General features: G+C 56.5%; 1 protein-coding gene across 1 annotated transcript in view; it reads left to right on the top strand.

Annotated features, from left to right (window-relative positions):
• Window positions 1–22,073, top strand: part of ANOS1 (anosmin 1) — an 89,776-nt gene that overhangs the window by 44,608 nt on the left and 23,095 nt on the right. The window contains exons 3-4 of the mRNA XM_045855804.1: window positions 7,582–7,644; window positions 18,036–18,258. Of these exons, the coding sequence (XP_045711760.1) occupies window positions 7,582–7,644; window positions 18,036–18,258 (286 nt within the window). The remainder of the gene's footprint in view (window positions 1–7,581; window positions 7,645–18,035; window positions 18,259–22,073) is intronic.

Here is a 22,073-nt window from a genome sequence, read left to right on the forward strand (position 1 = left end):
GCCTTTCCACCCGCTGTTGCTTCTCTGGCCTTCGCGGCAGGTGCTCGGGCCCTGTGAGAGGACTCCCGGGGCCCCGGCCGCCCTCTGCCTCGCCTGGACTGGGGTCCTGCTGGGTTCACACGCAGGTGTGGGGCAGACTGGTCTTCCCAGCTCTGCTCCCTTCCTGCTGAACCTCAGACAGAACAGGACAGGGCGGGAGGTAGAATCGGGGGCCCAGCTCGTGCCTGCCGGGTGTGAGTCCAGCTCGAGTCTCACATGGCAAATGTCTTCTAAACACGCAACACATCCCCTGCACTGAGAAGGGCTCATGTCTGAGCCCTAAGGTTTTATTTGTAACAAAAAATAAAAAATAAAAATAACCCAAGAAATATATCCTTAATATTTCCAATACCATTGGTTTGCAGAGCTTTTTGTTTTTGTTTTTCTCTTCTTTCGGATTAAAAAGTCTGAGCAAAAGAGTCTGCTTTTTTTGTTTGTTTGTTTGTTAGAGCAACACGTGAGACCCCAGCCTCCAAGGAGGAGGAGGCCGGGTCTCTGGGGCTTCTTGCAAGGGGTTCGGCGGGGCCATGGGGCCGTGCACAGCCCATTTACGCGGCCGCACCATGGAAGTCTGGCCCTGTACAGAGCGAAGAAGAGCGCTCGCTGCGTCCGGCTCCTTTGGGGGTCCCCTTCCTCCGCGCCCCTCCTGTCAGCAGACCTCTGTGGCGGTGGCTGGTGTGAAGACAGACTCAGCTGCTAAAATGCCAGCCTTAACCTGACCCCCCCCCCCAATGGGCGGACAAAGGAGGGCTTTGAGCTGCCCAGGGAAACGGCCGCTGCATTGCATCGCACCGTGAAATTCCTTCGCAGGGAGCAGGCCCCGCCTCTGGCTGCTGAGCCATGCGGGTGGGCGGCGAGGGGGCCCCCGGGGAGAGACGAAGCAGCAGCAGCAGCAGCAGCAGCAGCAGCAGCGCCCCTTGGCACTGCTCTGATGGGGAGGGGGTCTATCCAACTCCCAGGGGTCCTCGACCCGGGGTGCCCCTGCACTGCACTGTCTTCTGGGTGGGGGCTCGCTGGAGAGGGGCGCTGGGCCGTCCTCCTGTGCCCGCGGGGGTCACCGGTGGGCTCCCTGCCACGCAGCAGCGGCTACTGATCTGCACAAAGTGGGACAGGCGGAAGCCCCTCCCTGCGCCAGGGAGGGGAGGGGCGCGGCCCGGCCCGGCGCGGCCACTCTGGAATCTGAAAACAGTTCCCCACCTCTTTCCGAAGCCAGCAGAAGCCCGTGCGATGTGCTCTTTGCTGCCTTCTCTTAGCTGTCAGTCCGGTCTTTGCAGGCCAGGCGGCCCTTCCCTGTTCGAAGGGGGTCCCGTGGGTGCACACGCCCAGAGAGGTGTGCCTCGTGCATCGGAGAAATCGCGGGAACGCGTTCCTCGTGCGCGCGCAGCCATCAGGAAGGAGGCGGACCGCGCCGGCTCGCTCTCGCGGGATGGGGCCCCACTCCTGGCCGGCCCCATCAGACACGTAGATTTACTTTCTGGGAATGATCAGGGGACAGCGTGTGTCTACCTGAGGCGTTCTTGCATGCTGCCGACAGCAACCGTCTGATTACCGAAACGACAGGCTGGGGAGGGGGGCCTGAGATTTCAGACAGGGGCCGATTGCAAGCTGCAAGGCTTTCTGGGACATGCCTCCGTGTTCCGCAGAGGCAGCCAGGCTGAGGTGGGTGGCAGGAGAAAGAGCAGCAGGCCACCCAGCTGGCCGAGGCGGCCCGTGTGGCGCCCCCCCCCCGCCCCCCTCCCCCGGCTCTGCCGGTGACAGGATTTCTCAGGAAGTGTGCGTTGCTAAGAAGACGGGTCTCGGGGGGGGGAAAAAGTACATTCGGAGACAAGGGTCAGCGCAAGGCCTGCACAAACTTTCCAGCGGAGCATGAAATGAGGGAACTCCTAATCTCCATTCAGCGTGCCGTGTGGCTAGGTGTTCTTTAACCTGGGGGCTCGGCGGTGGCGGGGGCCCGCTGTGCCGGGGACGCGCTGGCTTGCCCCCGGGGCCAGGGCCTGGCTGCGGGCGGCTCGCGGTCCCCGCTGAGCTATGCAAACTGCGCTCCCGGGAGAGCGCGGGGGTTCTGAGGGCGCACAATGGTTGTCTGCTAAAACCTGACCCGCGGCTCTGGCAGCTTTGTGGGGCTGCTGCCATTCCCTGGGGCTCCCCCAGGGGTCGGTTTGACAGGCTGCCAAAGCGCACATGCCTGTAGCCAAACGATAGTAAAACGTGTTGTGTGTGTGTGTGTGTGAGAGAGCCCTTCCCCGCATACCAAAAGGTTGGGGGTTCGATTCCTGCTCAGGGCACATAACCTCGTCTGCAGGTTCCACCCCCGGTTGGGGTGCAGAGAGGAGGCAGCCAATTGATGTTTCTCTTGGACATCACTGTTTTTCCATAAAAACTCCCGTGTTCATTGTTTTCCATCGTAATTGTTTTGTTTATTTCTAACAAAGATTTCGGAGACCCTGCCAAACCTTTCGCTCGGGTTTCGTTGGCGGCAGTATCTCCCGTCTCTGGGCCACTGTAATGCGCGCGTGTCCTGTTAAACAGAAGCTGGGGCCCGCGGCGCCTGCTCTGAGACGGTCAGTGGCTCCTCATCGAAGTCCAAGGGCCGTCTCCTTGCCTGGCGATTTACCGTGTTCAATCTCTCTTTCCCTTTGCTCTCACGGCGCGCTGCCCTGGGCCCCGGGCACCTACAGTATCGCCCAGGCCCCAGATGTACGTGCGACGCCTGTCCGAGTTCTAAGCGCCCGTCTGAGCTAAGTCGTGAATCCTTGGTTCTCCGACGTCCTCGCCAGCGCCCCCGTGCGGAAACACACCCCACCCCCTTGTTCCTCACGGGGCATTCTCTCCTCCCCCTTATTGTATGCTCCATTGACGCAGACTCCCTTATGGAGATCCCTCTGTCCCGTGGAGATCATCAACTACGTGGGCAGAAAGCATCCCTCGCCCCCCCACCCCCCGCCCCCCACGTTGGTGACTAATTTGGGGCTTTGCACGCCAGAAACCGCTAATGCGTACCTGTCGACGGAGCAGAGGTTTGTTTCGACAGGCCGAAATATGGGGACTGCCGGTTGCTTGGGTGTAGCGTGGTTTCTGTTCTCTTCCCAGAATGCCACTCTGCTTCCGGTCCCTTGCACACGGGACATAGGTCAACATTTGGATTTTGAAGGAAGCGTTTTGGCTTCAGAATGTATTCGGATGGCTGCTTAGGGAATGTGACCTTGGTGCTGTTCTACTATGAACGTGAGGGAATTTGTCCCGATGGTAGCTCAGCCAAGCCACGATGAATAATTTCCTTCTGCGTGCATCCTTTCCGTCGCAGAATGGCACCGCTTGGACGCAGAGTTGTCAGTCGCATCGGTTGTGATGACCCAAATACCCGGAGTCCGCAGCACCTGGGGATTCTGGGGCTGAGCCCTCTCCGGGAGCCTAGTGTTTAGTAATCTCGTGGATTTGCGAAGCCCTTTTTGGTTTCCCAATCCCCTTCCTGCGCACCACCTCCCTAAGCCCTTGCGGGCTGGTGGCAGAAATGGGGCACGGCTTTGTCATGGAAATGAGTCCCTTGGCGGGGCCACACCACGGCCTGGTCTGACTCCTGCAGACTGCCCGGAGCCGCTGGCTTGGTGTCCCCAGCCCCCCCCTGAGTGGCCGCTCGCTGTCCCCGACAAGGAGGAGCAACAGTGCCTAGCTCGACACGGCCCCGTGGGTTTGTTCTGAGGGTCTGTGTGCGCGTCACTCTACAGGTTCCCTGTGCATCTGTCCTGCTCCCAGCTCTCTGCCCCTCCCGTTCCGTGGTGCCTTACCGAGTTAACATGGACGATGGCACGCTCCCGTGCGAATCCACTGACAGGCTGAGTGATCGTCCCTGTTGCGTAGACTGGACACACGGCAGCTAGGGCGAGAGTCCAAGCCTTTCCGTTCCTGCGCTGTGAACTGGCTCTCCCCCCCCCGCCGTGCCCCTGGGGGGTCCTCAGGGTCTGCTCTCCCCTTCCCACGCTCAGTCCCGCCCGCCCCCTGAGGGATCACGAGACAGGGCGAGCAGACACAGCCCCTCCTACGAGGAGTCTGCAGTCCGCTGGAGAGAGTGTGGCTTCCCTGTCCCGCAGGGACCCCACACACTGGCCCCGAAGAAAGTGCGGCAGCTCCTGGGGCGAGCTGGGGACGATGCGCCGTGGCGGCGGCGAGGAGAAAGCGGTGCGAGCTGTGCGGGCAGCGAGGTCGGCAGCAGATGGCGTGCGCGGCTGTGCAGCTGGGTGCAGGGGCAGCACAGGTGCCGTGGAGGGAGAAACGGGGGGACGGGCCAGCGGCACGAGGGGGTCGTTTTGGGGAACAGGGACGAGACCCGCTTGGAGGAGGCAGTCCGTGTGAGGCGGAGGAAGCTGGTTAGACTCGCTCGTGGCCCAGATGTTGTCCGCAGAAACCCATCTGCTTTGGGCTTGATGTGATCGTTGTTGGCTAACTATACCAGGGAACTCACACCACCAAACCCGTGCCCGAGGAGGAGGAAAGCAGCTAAAATAGACAAAGTCATGCCCTGGCTGGCGTAGCTCAGTGGATTGAGCATGGGCTGCGAACCAAAGTGTCGCAGGTTCGATTCCCAGTCAGGGCACATGCCTGGGTTGCAGGCCACAACCCCCAGCAACCGCACACGGATGTTTCTCTCTCTCTCTTTCTCCCTCCCTTCCCTCTCTAACAATAAATAAATAAATCTTAAAAAAATAGATAAAACCGCTTCGCAATCAGAGGCCCCAGCTGAGGAGCCTCTCCTGGTCTTCCTGGAGGGCACAGTGCTCTCGAGCCCGACTCGGTTATTGGGGAGGATGCACTGAGTGTCTGCTGTGCTTTACCCACCAATTCTCAACCTCAGCACCATGAGCTCTGGCAGCCAGACCGTCTGGCACCGGGGGCAGGAGGTAGCGGAATCCTGGGCACTGAGGGATGTTTCAGCACCGTCCCTGACCCCTGCCTACGGGCAGCCAGTGCCCCTCTCCTCCGTTATCACACGTCAGGGCATCCCCACGTCTTGCCTGGTGTCCACCGAGTGCATCTGTCCACTCAGAGCCACCAGGCAATTTAAAAAAATAGTTTACCTACCGAGTTACACTGTCCAGAAAGCACAATAAACAGACACCCACACAGGCTGTGTGACACGCTTGAAAACGGAGAGGTTTGCATGACATCCGTGTGCCTGGCCATGGTGTAATGTTTGCAGCCGCCGGGCAGTTCCGGCGACCACCAGAGGCCCGGTTTCCTGGCCGTCGGGGCAGCTCGGGTCTGCTGTCCTTCCTGTTTCTTGACGCGGCCCCGCCCTTCACACCTGGCCGTGTTGGCTGGGTCCCTGGACGCGTCTGAGAGTGCCCACCCCAGGTCCCTGTCACGAGCTGATGGCGGCGTGTCTGTCAATGCAGCCCACGGGTCGCCGCTGGCGTGGCAGGGGAAGCCCCAGGGACTCAGTGCTCTTTCTTGCGGCCGACCTGCTTGTGGGATACCGTAGGACCAGCTCTTATTCCTGCGCCTTCGAAAATGTAAGCTTAGTGCCCTGGCTGGTGTGGCTCAGTGGATTGAGCGCTGGCCTGCGAACCAAAGGGTCCCTGGTTCGATTCCCACTCAGAGCACATGCCTGGGTTGCGGGTCAGGTCCCCAGTAGGGGGTGCAAGAGAGGCAACCACACATGGATGTTTCTCTCCTTCTCTTTCTCCCTCCCTTCCCCTCTCTCTAAAAATAAGTAGATAAATAAAATCTTTAACAAAAGAAGATTTCTGGGCCCCGAGCTCAGGGGTCCTGACTCTGTATGGCCAGAAGCAGGCCAACCATGGGCATTTCTTGAGACCTGCAGGGGGATGCCCCTGTTACTGGCCGCCCATCACCCCTGCAGGAGCATGGCCATGATGGATGGGCCGTGAGACAGGTGTGGTGGTTTGTGTTCAGGTCTTCATTTTAACTAAACATGGCAAGAGGTATTTGAAGACTTAGTGTGATCCTAGATTTTCCAGTTTATCGTTAAACTACATCTTTGTTTTATTTTATTTATTTTTAAAATGTTGTATTTATTTATTTGTTTGTTTGTTTATTTTTAGAGAGGGAAGGGAGGGAGAAAGAGAGAGAGAGAGAGAGAAACATCCATGTGCGGTTGCTGGGGGCCGTGGCCTGCAACCCAGGCATGTGCCCTGACTGGGAATCGAACCTGCGACACTTTGGTTTGCAGCCCGTGCTCAATGCACTAAGCTACGCCAGCCAGGCGAACTACATCTTTATTTTAAAACAGGGAGGTTATTCGAACGTGGGCTGACAAAGCCATATCGGGGTGGATCCTGAATTCTACAGTGTACCTCTGTGGGATTTCACCGGGCCTGGGGTGCTCATGGAGAAATGCCCCAAGAGGGGAATGGGAAGCATGCGGACTGGATAGTGACCAGCTCACGGGTGCCAGGCTGGGCCCATATTTCATGACCGACATTGAACTAGACGTGGCTATTAGTTTCACCCACTCGAACTTGCGTTAAAAGACAATTTTGAAAATCAAATCTCCACTCATATGAATCCAACACGTTCCTTTCAAGTCTGAGGCCTACCTGCTGTCTCCTGTTTATTGCTATCTGTTTTTATCTTGTTCTATTTACATAACGTACGACAGATGGCAATAAACTATACATTGTACGTGTGCTTATACATACTTTCTTGTTTCAACAACACTATTTGTTATTATCATTGTTATTGAACAGTGGATCGTATGTATTCTCTCTTATCAAAATGCATTTATCAACAGTAATGCATACGCCAAAACTTTCATAGGCAAGTCACACCATATTTATTCTCTCTCTATTTTTTTTCTTAAGATTTTATTTATTTATTTTTAGAGAGGGAAGGGAGGGATAAAGAGAGAGAGAGAGAGAAACATCCATGTGCGGTTGCTGGGGGCCGTGGCCTGCAACCCAGGCATGTGCCCTGGCTGGGAATCGAACCTGCGACACTTTGGTTCGCAGCCCACGCTCCATCCACTGAGCTACGCCAGCCAGGGGTATTCAATCTATTTTAGGAGAGTGATTAAACTGGGTGAATGTTAATGCTGTTTGATTTACTGAGCTGAAGACACAAGTTGACCACAGTGTGTGTGTGGAGATATGTATTGTGTATATGTATGTCTTTATACAATGCGTCTTCACTCAGCTCCTTGCAGGCCCGTATACAAAACAGCATCGCTGTGTGGCCAAGAGCAAACCACATTAGTATCAGAGTTTATCAGAAAAGCCAAGTCATGTGTGACGACCGCTTCAGAGAAGTATTGCTGATGCAACCTGTTGTGCCCGAGGGGGGCCGTCACCCCTTGGCCTCTGGGTCCCCTCCCCACGGCGCGCCTCCGCAGCTGCGTGGAAATGCACATTTCTGCACCTGCACTGCGGCGAGCGAAGCGGCTGCCCCGCACCCCGCGGCGCAGAGCTGAGCCGCGCCCCGCCCGTGCCGGGGAGGAGGAGGCACGCCGAACCGAGGGCACGCGGGCTCCTGCCTCTGGGCAGGTCTCTCGTGCCGGTTGTCGTACTCACCTGTGCTGTCTTCCTGCAGTGCCTGGAGCCCTGCAAGGAGTCCTGGGACCTGCGGAAGGAGCCGTGCCACAGCTTCTGCGAGGTAAGCGGCGCCGGGCGCCCTGTATCCCTGCGCGCGGCTGCTGGTGACCGGGGTGCGGTGGGCCTAGGGCGCTCCTGCGGTCTCTGCGTTTCGTGTGTGTGTGCGCGTGTGTGTGTCAATGCACATGCAAAGGGAAGCAATGCTGGGGCCTTCTGTGGCTTCCGTGGCTGTTCAAACAGACACAGGAGAGCCTATCCCCTCGGTTGCAAGCACGGCACCTGTCCCCCTACCCCGCCCCCAACACACAGACACAGGCAGGGAGGGGACCGCAGCAGGGCGTGGCCCCGAGGGGCTCCCTCAGGGCGCGTCTGCTGCAGACAGCAAACGAGAAGAAGGGTATCGGGCCCCTGGACACGTACGACAGAGCAGAGGCTCACAGGTAAAAAAAACTAGTACCGATGGACGGAGGGCAGAGACAGGGTAGTGAGGCCGCGCCTTCAGTGTCCACACTCTGGTAAGAAGAGGATACTTTGTATTCTATTCTGTTTGTAAAGATCTTTTAAACCTATTGATGACAGAGAGAGGAGAGAAACGGTTCTGCTCACTGATGCATGCATCTGTTGGTTGAATCTTTTATGTGCCCTGACCGGGCATGGAACCCACGGCCTCGGTGTGTCAGAACAGTGCTCTAGCCAACGGAGCTCCCCGGCCGGCTCTGTGTTCTAGTCGGTGCACAGACCATGCATCCAGGTGAACTAGCAAACGCCGCTGTAGCGTCCTGAGGAGCGAGGAGGGCCGTGGTGTTTCACTGACGAACCTGTGATTGTGGCTTCCTGTCGGTGACCGTGGGCTGATACCATGGTGTCTGGTCCCAGAGAAGGGAGCTGTCCCTGGACGCCATTGGAAACCTCCTCCCTGGAAATCCCAAGGGAGGTGGCCGCGCTCTCTCTCTCTCTCTCTCTCTGTCTCTGTCTCTCTCTGTCTCTCTCTCTCTCTGCAATCACCGTGGAGTCGTCGGGACCCCGTCTGGTTTGTTCCGATGGGACTCCTGTGCCAAGTGGGATCTGCTCTGGCGGGAAGCGTGCATTACACCTTGAAACACGGGGAATGCAGAGCCCAGCTCACGTGGGCGGCTTTGCCAAGAGACCCCCGTGCGATGCTCAGTGAGCCCCCGCCTCGACGTCCGGCGTGCTTCTTTGCTCGCTCGTGCGTCTCTGCGGGTGTTCTTCGTCGCTTGGCTGCCCTTCCATCTGGGGGTACGTGTCTGACCACCCTGTTGAAACAAGCGGGACCCTGACAACTCCGATCCCTGCTGGAGCATTTTTAGGGTGCGTCATTCACCGAGACAGACCTGGTACGGTCGGTCATCCTCGCCTTGTGGATTAACAGTGCGTGCAAGGCCCGTGTGGCCGTGACGCTGAGCTTGCCCGTGGTGATGCTTGGGTGTCGGTGGAGAGCCCCTTTTTAATCCAAATTTCCCTCTTAGCTCAGCCTGTACGGCGGCCATGGCACGGAAGGGCTTCCAGGAATGCTCGTGAAGTTTTACAGCTGCTCGGAGATTTCCTTTACCCATCATCTCACGGAGGAAATGATCCTCATTCTGTCCCGCTTTATGTCCCTATACCGAATTTTAAAGTTTTGGAGAATGCAGCTCCTGGATATATAGCAAGAGCATCAGCGGGCTGGGTAAGGTTGTCCCATAATTCATGGACCAGGTAGACAAGGGTCTCGATGGAATGCAGGCTTTTCCTTTTTTTCTCTCTCTTTAATAGCCACGCTCCGTTTTCGCTGAATTTTTATGGGCCGCGGAGGAGGAGAGTGTTCTAGGAGGCTCAGCGGGGGGACAGCAGATGATGAGTTTCGGAAATTTATGAGCTGCCGAGGCGGCATGATGGAAGAGCCGTCTTCTCGGAGAGCAGCGTGGGGCCTACCGTGCCCCAATATTTCCGCACTGGAGTGGGGAGCAGAGACGCCCCTCAGTCCTAGCGCACGTCAGGGCAATGGGGGCTGTTCTGACCGAGGCTGCCACGCCCCGGAATCCTGTGCCCCCCCACTTAGAGGGCCCCGGAGAATTCTGTCGTGCGGACGGACGTGACTAGCAGCCCGTGGCAGACGGCGTCTACGGAGCCACTGGACTCCATGAGGCAGGAGCTGCAAACGGAATGCGCACGGCTCTTTCTAGAAGGCCGAGTGCCCTCTCTGAGCTCGCCCGCGTGGGAACGCAGGCAGAGACGGGCTGTGGTCAGGGGCTCCCGTTCCGAGGAAGCGACGCTTGCACCCTTCTTTCCCGGGCGCCCCCCCGCCCCTGCCCCCCGTCTGCCGCAGGTGCAGAGAACTTCGTCCATAGTGTGACGTGGGCGTTGCATGGCGTAAAACGCCCAGGTTTCTGGGAATGAGTCCGTTTCAGTGCCCAGGCAGGGGCGACTCCAGCTTCTGCAGAGGCAGCGCAGGATCCACATAGCTCTGTCCGGTGCGCCCTGTGCACGGATGGCTGGGGTCTGGCTGCAACGCAGCTTCAGACTCAGTCGGCGTGGGTGCGCCTCTGCATGTCCAATGCGGACATGGGGGCGCTACAGGGCCAACGACCACCACCCTTGACGCAGCAGCCTCTGGGTGTCCCCCTTTGGTGTTGGGGTTCCCCACCAGGCCCTCACTATCCGTTGCCTACTAATTCTGCAGAGTCCTTGGGCTTCGTGCCAGGATACTCTGCAGACAGAAAAATATGCAGTTCTGATAATGGTGGAACGTGAAGACATGGAAAGGGGTCTCAGAAGGGAGTGTTGGGCCCGGCCAGTGTGGCTCAGTGGGTCGGGCATCGTCCTGCAAAGTGGAAGGTCGCCGGTTCGATTCCCACTCACGGCACATTCCTGGGTTGCCGGTTCAGTTCCCGCTCAGGGTGCATACAAGAGGCCACAGTGAATATTTCTGATTGTGATGTTTCCCTCTTCTCTCGCTCCATTCCCCCTACTCTCTAAAAAAAAGGTCTACAATTTGCCTGGGAACCAAGCAAACTGTAATCACATCTAATAAATTAGCATGTGTCACCGAGTTTCCAAGCAGATTATAATTGCATTTCCAAGCATAAGTCGGGAGCGTTTGCACTGAGAATGCCTTTTCCAATTTCACGCCTCCTTAGCGTTTTGATGCCGCCTTTGAGTGGGTCCAGCTGGCGATTCTGATTTATTTAAAATAGCATCACGTCTTTCTTTCTGCACGCGTTGTCCAGACGCCCTTAAAAACTGGAGTACAAATAGCAACCCAGGAGGGCAGGAGCCAACCGTTACTTCCAGTTCTGGGCCCGGAACAGCCACAGGTACCTGAGCGTGAGAGCACCCACAGCAACCTAAGGCTGCCGTGCTTCCACGGTCCACTTCAAAGGTGGGCCCGCGGCTGCCGTCCAGAAAGTTAGATTTCTGGGAGGATCCCAACACTCCTTACGCTGTGTTTGCTGAACGTCTGCTTTTCCGCTGGGAGTTTGGCATTTGGCAGGTGGAGGGTGTGTCTGTGAGCAGCCCCCGGTAGCAGCTCTACCTGTTGTGTGTCTACTGAGCCTCCTGGTTGACAGCATCTCCCGAGGGTTAGCCCAGCTCATGGCTGGAAGAACCCGGCACACCTCAGGGGCTTCCGGGCACTGACTCTCAGAGGCTGCCCCGGGTTCCACCTGGACGTCTCCCCACACACCCTTTCCCTCCTGGTTGTTCTTGGTGCCCTTGTGCTGTGGGAAGTGACAGCCATGAGCACAGTCATGTGTTTTGATGTGCATACCTAAAATTTGCATATATACTTGTATGTATGTGTGTGTATACCCATATATACACACATATGTGGAGATACCTTTATGTGCAATTTTTTCCTCTGCTCTACCTTTTTTTTTAAAGCAGAATTGAGATGACATGATAGAGTTCTTTTTTTAAAGATTTTATTTATTTATTTTTAGAGAGGGAAGGGAGGGAGAAAGAGAGAGAGAGAAACATCCATGTGCGGTTGCTGGGGGTCATGGCCTGCAACCCAGGCATGTGCCCTGGCTGGGAATCGAACCTGCGACACTTTGGTTCACAGCCCATGCTCAGTCCACTGAGATATGCCAGCCAGGGCTGTGCTCTACCCGTGATACATCAGGAATTCGGACTCTCTGAGATGCTCCTAAGAGGGAGGGGAGCGGAGAGCCACAGATTCAGTGGTTTTACTTTCCGATGACGTGTGGGTGGTCCTTGGGAAAACGCTGGCCACACGAGTGGCCCACAGTCTTGCTTGTTTGTGACTTTGGAGGTGTTACGATATCCCTGAGCTTCTGTTCCCTCCATTGTAAAATGCAGGTAGTAATGGTCGTGGGACCTGGGAGGGTTACGTGAAATGAGCAAGTAAAGCAGTTGGTAGAGGGTGAGGGGTGGTGGACCTGCCACCCCTGCTAGTGATGACGTGCTCTGCTGTGCTGTGGTGGTGATGATGGTGTTGATGGTGATGGTGGTGGTGGTGGTGGTGGTGATGGTGGTGGTGATGATGGTGATGGTGATGGTGATGATGGTGGTGTTGATGATGATGATGGTGGTGGTGGTGGTGGTGATGGTGATGATGTTATTGATGATGGTGATGATGGTGTAGATGATGGTGATGGTGATGATGGTGGTGATGATGGTGATGATGGTGATGGTGGTGGTGATGGTGATGGTGATGGTGATGATGGTGGTGGTGGTGGTAGATGATGGTGATGGTGATGATGGTGGTGATGATGGTGATGATGGTGGTGATGATGGTGGTGATGGTGTAGATGATGGTGATGGTGGTGATGGATGGTGATGATGGTGATGATGGTGATGATGGTGTAGATGATGGTGATGGTGATGATGGTGGTGGTGGTGTAGATGATGGTGATGGTGATGATGGTGGTGATGGTGGTAATGATGTTATTGATGATGGTGATGATGGCGTCGATGGTATTGATGATAGTATCGATGGTGCTGCTGCTGCTGCTGATGGTGATGATAATGATGGTGGTGATGGTGATGATGTTGATGACAATGATGGTGGTGGTGGTGATGGTGGTGATGATGGTGGTGATAATGGTGGTAGTGATGGTGATGATTGTGATGGTGGTATTGATGATAGTGGTATGATGGTGGTGATGGTGGTGATGATGGTGATGGTGATAATGATGTTATGGTGATGGTGTTGATGACAATGATGGTGATGATGGTGATGATGGTGATGATGGTGATGGTGATGATGGTGATGATAGTGATGGTGATGATGGTGATGGAAAACTCCTTTCGGGGCGAGTGTCAGTGCTGCACTGGTGCATATCGGCTGGAGCAGGAGTGGATCCCACCCAGACCCTGGCTCACAGCAAAGGCTGCTCCATTTGAGATTTGGCACACTGTCCGCTTCTGTTGAGCTGAACTGGGTACCAACTGCAGTCTTTTCTCCAATCACGTTCCTGTGATCTCTAACATATGAAGCTGATGTACTGATGTTGATGTTTTTATATTCATCGTGCCGTGATTTCTGCAGACATTATTTTATGGCACAATACCGCTCATTTGCAGCAGTCAAAATGAAGACAGTGGTATTTTTTTTGAAAGCATCCAAAAGCTGTTACCTACCACTGTTAGTATTTTATTTTGATCACTCGCCACAGGTCATTTGAGTTGGCACACTGCTCAGATAAGCCACTAAAGAACACGTCAGCATTTTAGCTAAGAGATGAGATGCAGGAGAGATTTATAAGCACTCACCCATATTACACATTGTGTTAATTACAGTATGAAGGATTTTCATTTCATCGAATGCACCCAAGGGTATTTCCTTTCACCACTTAGTTTTATTGACTTCTCTGGGTGCATAATGACACCCGTTACATACTAACGACTCTAGAAAAATACACAATCTTTGAAGTCCATCCCATTCTTTGTGTCACATGCAGCAAGGGCAGAAAAAGCAAAAATTCATGACCATCGTAGCCACAGTGTGTCCCCATTTTAAACTGCAGCCAGCGAGCTGGCCAAAGTTGCCATTGATGTGATTCGTGGGATGGTCCCGAGGGATAGTTTTACCAAGAAATGGTAGTCCCATCCATTTCGTGATGAATAACGTGCCCTAATAGACCGGACATCCTTGGATAAACAAGGAACTGGATATTGTAGACACGCGTCTGTGTTGCCATGTGTATTTGTATTTACCATGAAGTCCATGGGCGTCATACTCACAATGATTCCAAGAACTTTCAGCTTCCCCAAACAGGGGCACCCCTCCCTCCCCACAAGTCTGCGAGCGCTTCCCTTCTCACATCGCAGGAAATAGTGCATCCTCAGTGGTCACAATTGTCTTCTGATACCCACATGACCTTTAGTTCATGACAGAGTGGCCAACGGGCTATCCAGGGACCCCTTTACCCATTTCCTCTAGGTCTGCAATATTCCTATTCCCTCGTTGTCTCTGACCTGTGTGCATTTTGGTCCTCACTCCGTTCAGCTGGGAAATGCTCACGAAGCTTTCACTGAAGGCATGGCGGAAGTCCCGTGTGCAGACACGACATGTTTTCCAGTGACACCCAAACCACTGATGTATTCCTTCAGCCCGGCTCACGAGAATTACCCAAGGCCATTGTAGGAAGCAGCGAAATTTGCCTTCAGTAGGTAGAACCGAGAACCCAGTTAACTAAGAAACATTAAACAGTAAACTTGTAGCACTGTAGGAGGGTGGGGAAGACACCGCTCACTCCACTCCCACTGAGGAGCTGCCGTGGGCCAGGTCACACAACAGCACGTAGCCCTTTGTACGCATGAGCTCACGTAACACGCCTCATGAGTGTTTAAAAACATCCTTTCACGCTCACGTGTCGCCTGAGGAGAGCTCCCGTGCCCAGAGGACCGTTTTTCCTTCCACGGCCCTCACCATCACGACCGTCATGCCCCATTGTGGAACCCATGCCAAACAGGAGAATAGTGAGTAGAGACACCCAGCCAGCTCTGGGTCGCCTGGGAGATGGGCGCGATGGCACTAATGAGACGATGCTTCTTTTGCACATTCTCGGAGCACCTGTGGCCAGCCTAAGCCCGTCTCTGCTTGTTTTTTTTTTTTTCCTTCTTAATGTGGCCCCGTTGGCTCAGCCGGTGATTAAGAGGAGGAGATCCCTTCTCTGCCTCCTCCGAGGAAGGGTGCGGTGCTTGGCAGGGACTAGGCAATTAGAATCACGAGGACGGAGGCCCCCCCCACCCCCTGGCCCCGTGCTGCTGTCGGTGAGCCTGCAGTCACGCCCTGTTTCCAGCGAGAAGACGTTTTGGACGGAACTGCTGTGATTATACCTTGGAGCACACGCAGGCACTGGCGTTTCCAAGTCAGCGAGCCCGGAAGGCTGGCCAGGTTTCGTCCGATGGTTTCCTTGGGAATCTCAGCCCAGGGTCACGGGCCGGGGAGTCTGGTAACGAAGGGCTGTTTCCAGTACCCGCAATGTGCACATTTTGCGGCACGGGGAAAGCTGGCCAGGCCTTGGTCACAGGTCCCGCCGCGTGCCTCCCTGATTGCTAGCGGGGGTTTCGACCTGAGTTGAGGAGTTCCAAAGCTAACAGAAACATGAACTGTGAAATTGAGCACGGGAGGAACGCCTCGAATGATGCTTTCAATGTTTATACAGATTTTTAAAAAAATATATAACTAGTTGCACATTTGAGGTAATTCAGTACAGAGGCTGAGGTCTTTCTTCTACGTCCTGCCTGCAAAATCCTTACATGGAGACACCATTCCAGCGCAGTGAGTCGATGTCATTTTCAGATTTTATAAGCGATTACGAACAATCAGTTTTATCTGACCTCCACAGTGCTAACTCACACCTGGGGATATTATAGTTTTTCCAGGTAGCTTTTGGACGCTTCCCCCTGTTGTTCATTAGCTGAACAGCATAAACTCTTTCTCTTGTGTCTGCTTGTCCTTGGGCGCGGCCGCTGTGACCTACATTAAATGTACAACGTCAGAAGGAGTCTCGTGGCTGTCAGAGAACACTATGGGGCGCCGAACACAGCTCGAGGGACACAGCCCTTTCTTGCGCTTGCATAGCTCTTTAAAAACTGGTGGTCGAACATGCAGGACATGATGTTTTCCACGCTCACGCACATGCAGGGTTTTTGATTCAGCATGGTGTGGAGAGAGGAACCAGAGGATTCTGGGAGGATACTTGACGCTAGTGTTGGGGTTTCTGCGGGTTTCCACGGGTTCCCAGGGTTCCCTTGATCACTGGGACGTGCCCCTGCGGATGCCATCCTCTTCGGAGTTTCCTGCGGCTCACCCAGCCATCGCCAGCTGGAGAAATACTGCGCTGTGGTTCGCCCGCTTTTGGGGATAGAGTCGGAGACATTTCTCATCTTCTCCCCTCCCCCCTGCACCCTCCTCCTCCCACGGGGACGTGGGTCATGGGGAGGCCGTTATTTTCCTTTTTTAAACCGTCATTGTCTCTAGCCTCGTGTGAACGGCTCTCTGGGTGACGGTCCCAACCCTCCCCCGAGCCTGTCTCCTGCCGGGCCACGTAGGTGTTGCCCATCTGGCCAGGGGGTCCTACGATCCATTAGCAGAGAGGAGTAGCAAGGCGGCATGTGGGCAGGTGTTACGAGGTGTCCCCGGATGGTGGGGAGACACACTCTGTCACCACTGGGAGCAGCAGGCAGGACACCAGCAGGCCTTGCCAGGTGCTGCTCAGGTGTTACACAGGTAGGAGCAGGTGTGAGCAGGTGGGACCCAGGTGGGACCCGGTGGCCGAGAGTCCTGTTCAGCCGTCAGTGAGAAGCTGCAAGCAGGCTACTGGCAAGTGTTCCCAGGTGTGATTCTGCCGGTGTCTACAGGTGTCTGCAGGTGTCTGCAGGTGTGCACAGGTGTTTGCAGGTGCCTGCAGGTGTCTGCAGGTGTCTGCAGGTGTCTGCAGGTGTTTGCAGGTGTCTGCAGGTGTCCACAGGTGTCTGCAGGTGTTTGCAGGTGTCTGCAGGTGTCCACAGGTGTCTGCACGTGTGCACAGGTGTCCGCAGGTGTCCGCAGGTGTCTGCAGGTGTCCATAAGTGTCCTCCAGTGTCCGCAGGTGTCTGCAGGCGTTCGCACTCAGCAGCGTGGAGCCGCAGGCAGCCTGCTGGCCTCGAGCCCCCAGATACCCTTGTTCTCTGCCGGGGCTTGTGTCCGGCAGCGCCACGCCGTGTATTTCTAGTGTCACCGACCCGACGGGACGCCCAGTAAAGAGAAAGCGCCCTCTGTGTCCATCTCCGAGTCCCACCCATCGTCAGGCTGCTGGCGGTGCCGTCCTCTCTCTGTCGTGGGCGTCCCGCCCCTCTCCTCCTGTGGCTCTGCCCTCGTGCCTGGGGCTGTGGCCTCGCCCCCCCCCCCACCCTGCCCCCCGCACTGCCCACAGGCCGGGCCTCACGGTGGCACCACTCCTCCTCCCACCAGCGACCACTCGCCACCCAAGCTAGGGCGCAGCCCCGGGGTGGGGGATGTCCCCTGGCCAGACAGGTGTGCTGCAGGTGCGAATGGGTTCCGAGGGGCGTGACTGGGGCAGGGCAGCTAGCCAGGCCACGCCCTTCCAAGAGGCTTAGGGGAGACGTCGGGCACCTAAGGACCAGAACACGGAGACAGTGTTTCCCCTCCTCACCCGAGCAGAGCTGCCACCGGGAGCCTCAGCCCCTCCCCCGGGCAGTGCCGCAGCCAGCCCGTGGCCGCTACCTGCCACACACACGTCCTGGCGATGACCACACGCTGACCCCTGTGCTATGGGATCGTGTGTGTGAGCCACACCCGGCCCTCAAAGTGCTCCTGTTGCCAGTCCAGGCATCCCCACTCTCACTACCGGTTAGGTGGCCCACAGCTGCACCAAAAGGTCATCCGCTCGGTGCTCCTCCCAGCCCGGCGGTGTCCCGGGGAGTGCCTGTGCCGTGGCCCTGAAAGGCCTCCCCACACTTCCACGGCACCGCTCCCCTGCGATTCCATCTCCACCAGAGATCCCGCGTGCCCAGCGAGTCTAAACTCCGGGTGTTACTCAACCATGTTCGGCTCCCGGAGGCTGACGCCCCTGGGTCACCAAATGTCCACGTGGGCGTGGCTTTGAAGCAATGCCCAGGTTCTGCAGGGTTACGGCTGGTGCTACGGTGTACGGCCTCCAGAAACCACCCCCCACCCCGCCCTGGAGAATGCAGGGGTAGGGATTCTCCTCCATAGAGCCCACGGAGCTTGTTTTCAACGGCTGAACTTTGGTGGTTTGGCACCACCGTGAACTCGGTTACAATGTAACGAGCTGTGAGTGCCGTGTGTGTTGCATGCAACATTGTAACTGGTGGGCTCACCATGCTTTCGGAAATTAGCGCGCACTCTTGTGCTCCTGTGGGAGGGAAAGCAGATACATTGCGTCTGTGAGCCACCCCCAGGGTCCCGTGCGGAGCCTGCTCTCCGCCGTCCCCAGCACAACTGTGCCTGGTCCCCCGCAGCCCCGGTTCCCCAAGAAGAACTACGAGTGCCTGACCAGCTGCGAGTTCCTCCAGTACGTCCTGGCCGTCAAGCAGGGCGACTGTCCCGCGCCCGAGAGGGCCAGCGGCTTCGCGGCCGCCTGCGTGGAGAGCTGCGAGGTGGACGGCGAGTGCTCGGGCGTGAAGAAGTGTTGCTCCAATGGCTGCGGGCACACCTGCCAGGTGCCCAAGACGCTGTACAAAGGTGAGAGCCTGCCGGGCCCGGGGGGTGGAGGGGGGGCACCCTGACGCTCCCCGGGGTTCCCGTGTGCAGACCAGCAGCCCTGGCCGCCGCAGCTCAGTGGGTTGGGCGTCATCCTGTAAAAGGGACAGGTCGCCGGTTCGATTCCCGGTCAGGGCACAAGCCTGGGTTGCGGGTTCGATCCCCGGCTGGGGCACGTGCGAGAGGCAACCAGTCGATGTTTTTCTCTCACATGGATGTTTCTCTCCCTCTGTTTCTCCCTCCCTTCCCCTCTCTCTAAAAATCAGTAAGTCCCAACTTCCAAAACATGGTTAACAGACCACAAAAATCATAGTGGGGAAAGGAACTCCTATTGGAGCAGAGCCAACACTTCCTATTAATACTTCCAAGTGTAACACGAAGGAAGGACAGTATTCCACCAGGGAAATCTTAGATGGCCTTCTCTGGCCAGAAGGAATCGGTTAGGTTGCACGGATACAGGGGAAATCACACACGTTCGGGTCCACAGGAAACAGGCTGGGCGGAGGCACCCTTGAATAAAACCTGCTCCGTGCCCCAGTCTGCTGGTGTTTTCCTCTCAGCATAGGCTGAGCCCACGAGTGGCATCACGCGGACTTTAAATATTCCGGTGAGAATCAGGAGACCCCAGAAGCAGGGCTGGCGCTCTTGCAGGAGACTGGACTCAGTCTACCGGACGGCGGAGCCCAGGGGGTAGCTCCCACGCACAGGCAGTTTCCTGGACCCCTTTGCCCTCTGTGCTGAGTGTGTGTCCGCTGCCTTCCGCAGAGCAGTGGCATTCTTGCACGCCCAGCCGCTGCAGTTGTAGCCCGTGCCGCTCTGATCGGCCTCAAAGCGCAGCAGGGGGCATGGAGCACTTGGCTACCCGTCGGAGCCTACTGTGCAGAGTGAAACTGGGAGACTCAGGCCCTGGCTGGCGTAGCTCAGTGGGTGGAGCTCCGGCTGCGAACCAAAGTGTCGCAGGTTCGATTCCCAGTCAGGGCACGTGCCTGGGTTGCAGGCCACGGCCCCCAGCAACCACACATGGATGTTTCTCTCTCTCTCTCTTTCTCCCTCACTTTCCTCTCTAAACATAAATAAATAAAATCTTAAAAAAAAAAAAGAAACTGGGAGACTCCATCGCTAGCTATTTGTTTATTCACTGCCGGTAGAATGCAATATCTCCACCCCAGTTCTCCCTCTCTCTCTCGCCCGTGCATTCACAGACACCCATGCATATCATTTCCAAACACAGGCGAGCTTTGACAGAGAGCGATGCATCAAACGGCATCGCCCCACGTAACCCTTCACGTCCCGTGGAAGTCAGGCTCCGCCCACTTCCGCCCGGGTCTCACCTGGACACCCTCTCCCCTGCACGCGACGTAATCCCCGCGGTTTCCCTTAAAAAAAAAAACTGGGCCTCAGCACCCTGTGTCACGTTCAAAAGCGTCCCCGCTTGCCCCTCTCACGCACGGATGTTCCTTGAATGGATTTCCAGTTACGTCGTTTCCCTGCCTCTGGTTACGCACTGGAGAAAATTGCTTCTGCAGAATCTCCCGCCACTGAACGTGTAGGTCTATTACGGCGAAACCTGTTCGGTTATTGCAGATAGTGGGTTACTCAAGCACGAGCATTTACCATAAAACGGGGATGCTGTTAGAATGATCGCTGAGCCCGCGCTTGCAAAGCCTTCGGCGATTTAAAAGGTGGGTGTGTGGACGAGGGAATGGGACTCAAAACAGGCTTTGTCTATAAAAGCGTGGAAGGGGCAGGGTGCCTTTCCAACATGCCAGGTTCACGGAGCTTACGGGAGCTCCGGCGCGAACGGCCCGCCAGCACCCGTGGTTCACTGTCACAGATACTTCCACTGAAGCCCGCACGGATGCTTTTGGAGGTGCTGCTGTTGGAGAAGGGGGGTACACTTGGACTTCGGCAGAGAGAGGCCACGCACGGAGCACTGACCACAGAGGGAGGGAGCAGAGTCGGTTGGCGTGAGCGTGCCTTCTGCGTGATGAGCGAGAGGAAGATTGGCTGCTATTTTGAACACTCACACTCACACACACTCACACACACAGACTGTCTGACGGGACAGTAGCCGGTGCAGTCGGGCAGGATTCACATCCTCCCCACAACTCAGCGCATGCGTGCAACCCGGAGGCTCCTTGCAACAGCAGTCTTCGCTGCTGAGCCGTGGGGAGGCCCCCACCGCAGTTCTGACTGGGAGCCGCCACACGACTGGCTCACTCTGCAAACCTCTGGCTCCCTGGCTCTCCGGGAGGAGAGGGTCCTTTCTGACCCAGCGCCCAGCTCTGTGCTGCCAATCCCGGCGGTCACGGTCCCTGCCACCTCCCAGTGCCCCAAACAACACCTGTGCCCTCAGCTCGCCTTCCTCGGTGCTTGCGCGCCAGGTCCGCGCAGTGCACCTGCTCAGAGGGGAGGGGAGCTTGCTTATTGGTTCAGTGATCGGTCCTGCTCTCCGCTAAACCAGCGCAGAGCTGAGGCTGCACACAGTGTCTCAGGGGACCTGGGAGTCGGACGTAGGGACACAGCTCCCCCCACCGCCCCCCTGCCCCGGCCCTCCGTGAGGCAGCTCTCCTGCCATTTTTATTTTCCGTGGTGGTTGGAGGGATGCAAATGGGACCCTAAACATCCAGGGCCCTCGGGCGTCCTCGGATGATGGAGTGCAGGTCCATTGAAAGAGGTCTCAGCACCCACCGGACACTTCCATCTGCTAAAATCACGGACGTGTGGCTGGTTTTCGACACGTAAATGGGGGTGCCGAGACAATGGGACTTCGCCCCCCATGCTATGCGCTCGCTCCTCATCCAGGGGTCAGACCCACGACCCTTGCTTGCATGCGTAAAAATGCTTTTAACTTGCGCAGGACACAAACACGCAGCACCCCCCGCCCGGTTTCTCTTCTTCCTGCTCCTCGTCTCGGAGAAAATGCCACCAGATAGCGACCCACACGTGCCTTCCATGTGGCCTCCCGTGTTGGCAGCAGGGTGGCCGGGGGCCTGTGCACGGCACCGCGGCAAACAGCTTCCCACGCCAGACACGGGAGCTTGGAAAACCAAGCGCGTTTTTGGATAAGAGGACCCACCCACTGCTCCGTCAGGTCGGAGCCTGGGGTTGGGGGTGTCTGCAATCATCACCGTCTTCAGCGGACGCCTTCCCGTGAGCTCGCTTTGTAGGCTGGGGGCGTCGCCTGCGGCAAAGGAAAGGCACGGCAAAGGGAGCCCTTTCTTGACTCTGCCAGCACGGGAAGTTAGCAGCAGCAGCAGCAGCAGTGCCTTCAAAGCCGTGAGCGTGTCAGTGCGGCTGCGCGCACGCCTTGGGCCCGTGTGCAGGGTTCAAAGGCTGATCTCACGCAGGTAAACCATCAACTGTTGCCCCTTGGCTGACTCCGCTTCCCTCCCGTTCCCTCCTTTCCTCTCCTCGTTCTGGTGTGTGGCTTAGACTCTCCTGCGTCCAGAGGACGATGCGTTTTTACTCTTTTCTTGCCCAGACGGCGGCCTCTCCGGAGACCCAGCCGTGGCCCTGGGTCTGGGGAGGGAAGGAGGAAAGTGCAAATGCCAAGTGGAGAGATGCACGTCCGTGTGTGGCTCTCGGTTATGTCCACCTGGCCTTTGTGGTGCCCACGCCCAGGACGAATCACGCATCCGCGTGTTTCTTCTCAAAAAGAACCTGCAGTGGTGTTGATTTAATGTGCCTGTGACCTCTTAATACGGGAAACATTCAAACCTCAGGCCTTGGGAGATGGACTCAGACCACGTTTCACCAGTTAACGTTGAACATTTTTTTAAAAGATTTTATTTATT

This window comes from Phyllostomus hastatus, unplaced genomic scaffold (assembly GCF_019186645.2).
Source record: "Phyllostomus hastatus isolate PE091 unplaced genomic scaffold, TTU_PhHast_1.1 phas_scaffold_12, whole genome shotgun sequence".
Lineage (NCBI taxonomy): Eukaryota > Metazoa > Chordata > Mammalia > Chiroptera > Phyllostomidae > Phyllostomus > Phyllostomus hastatus.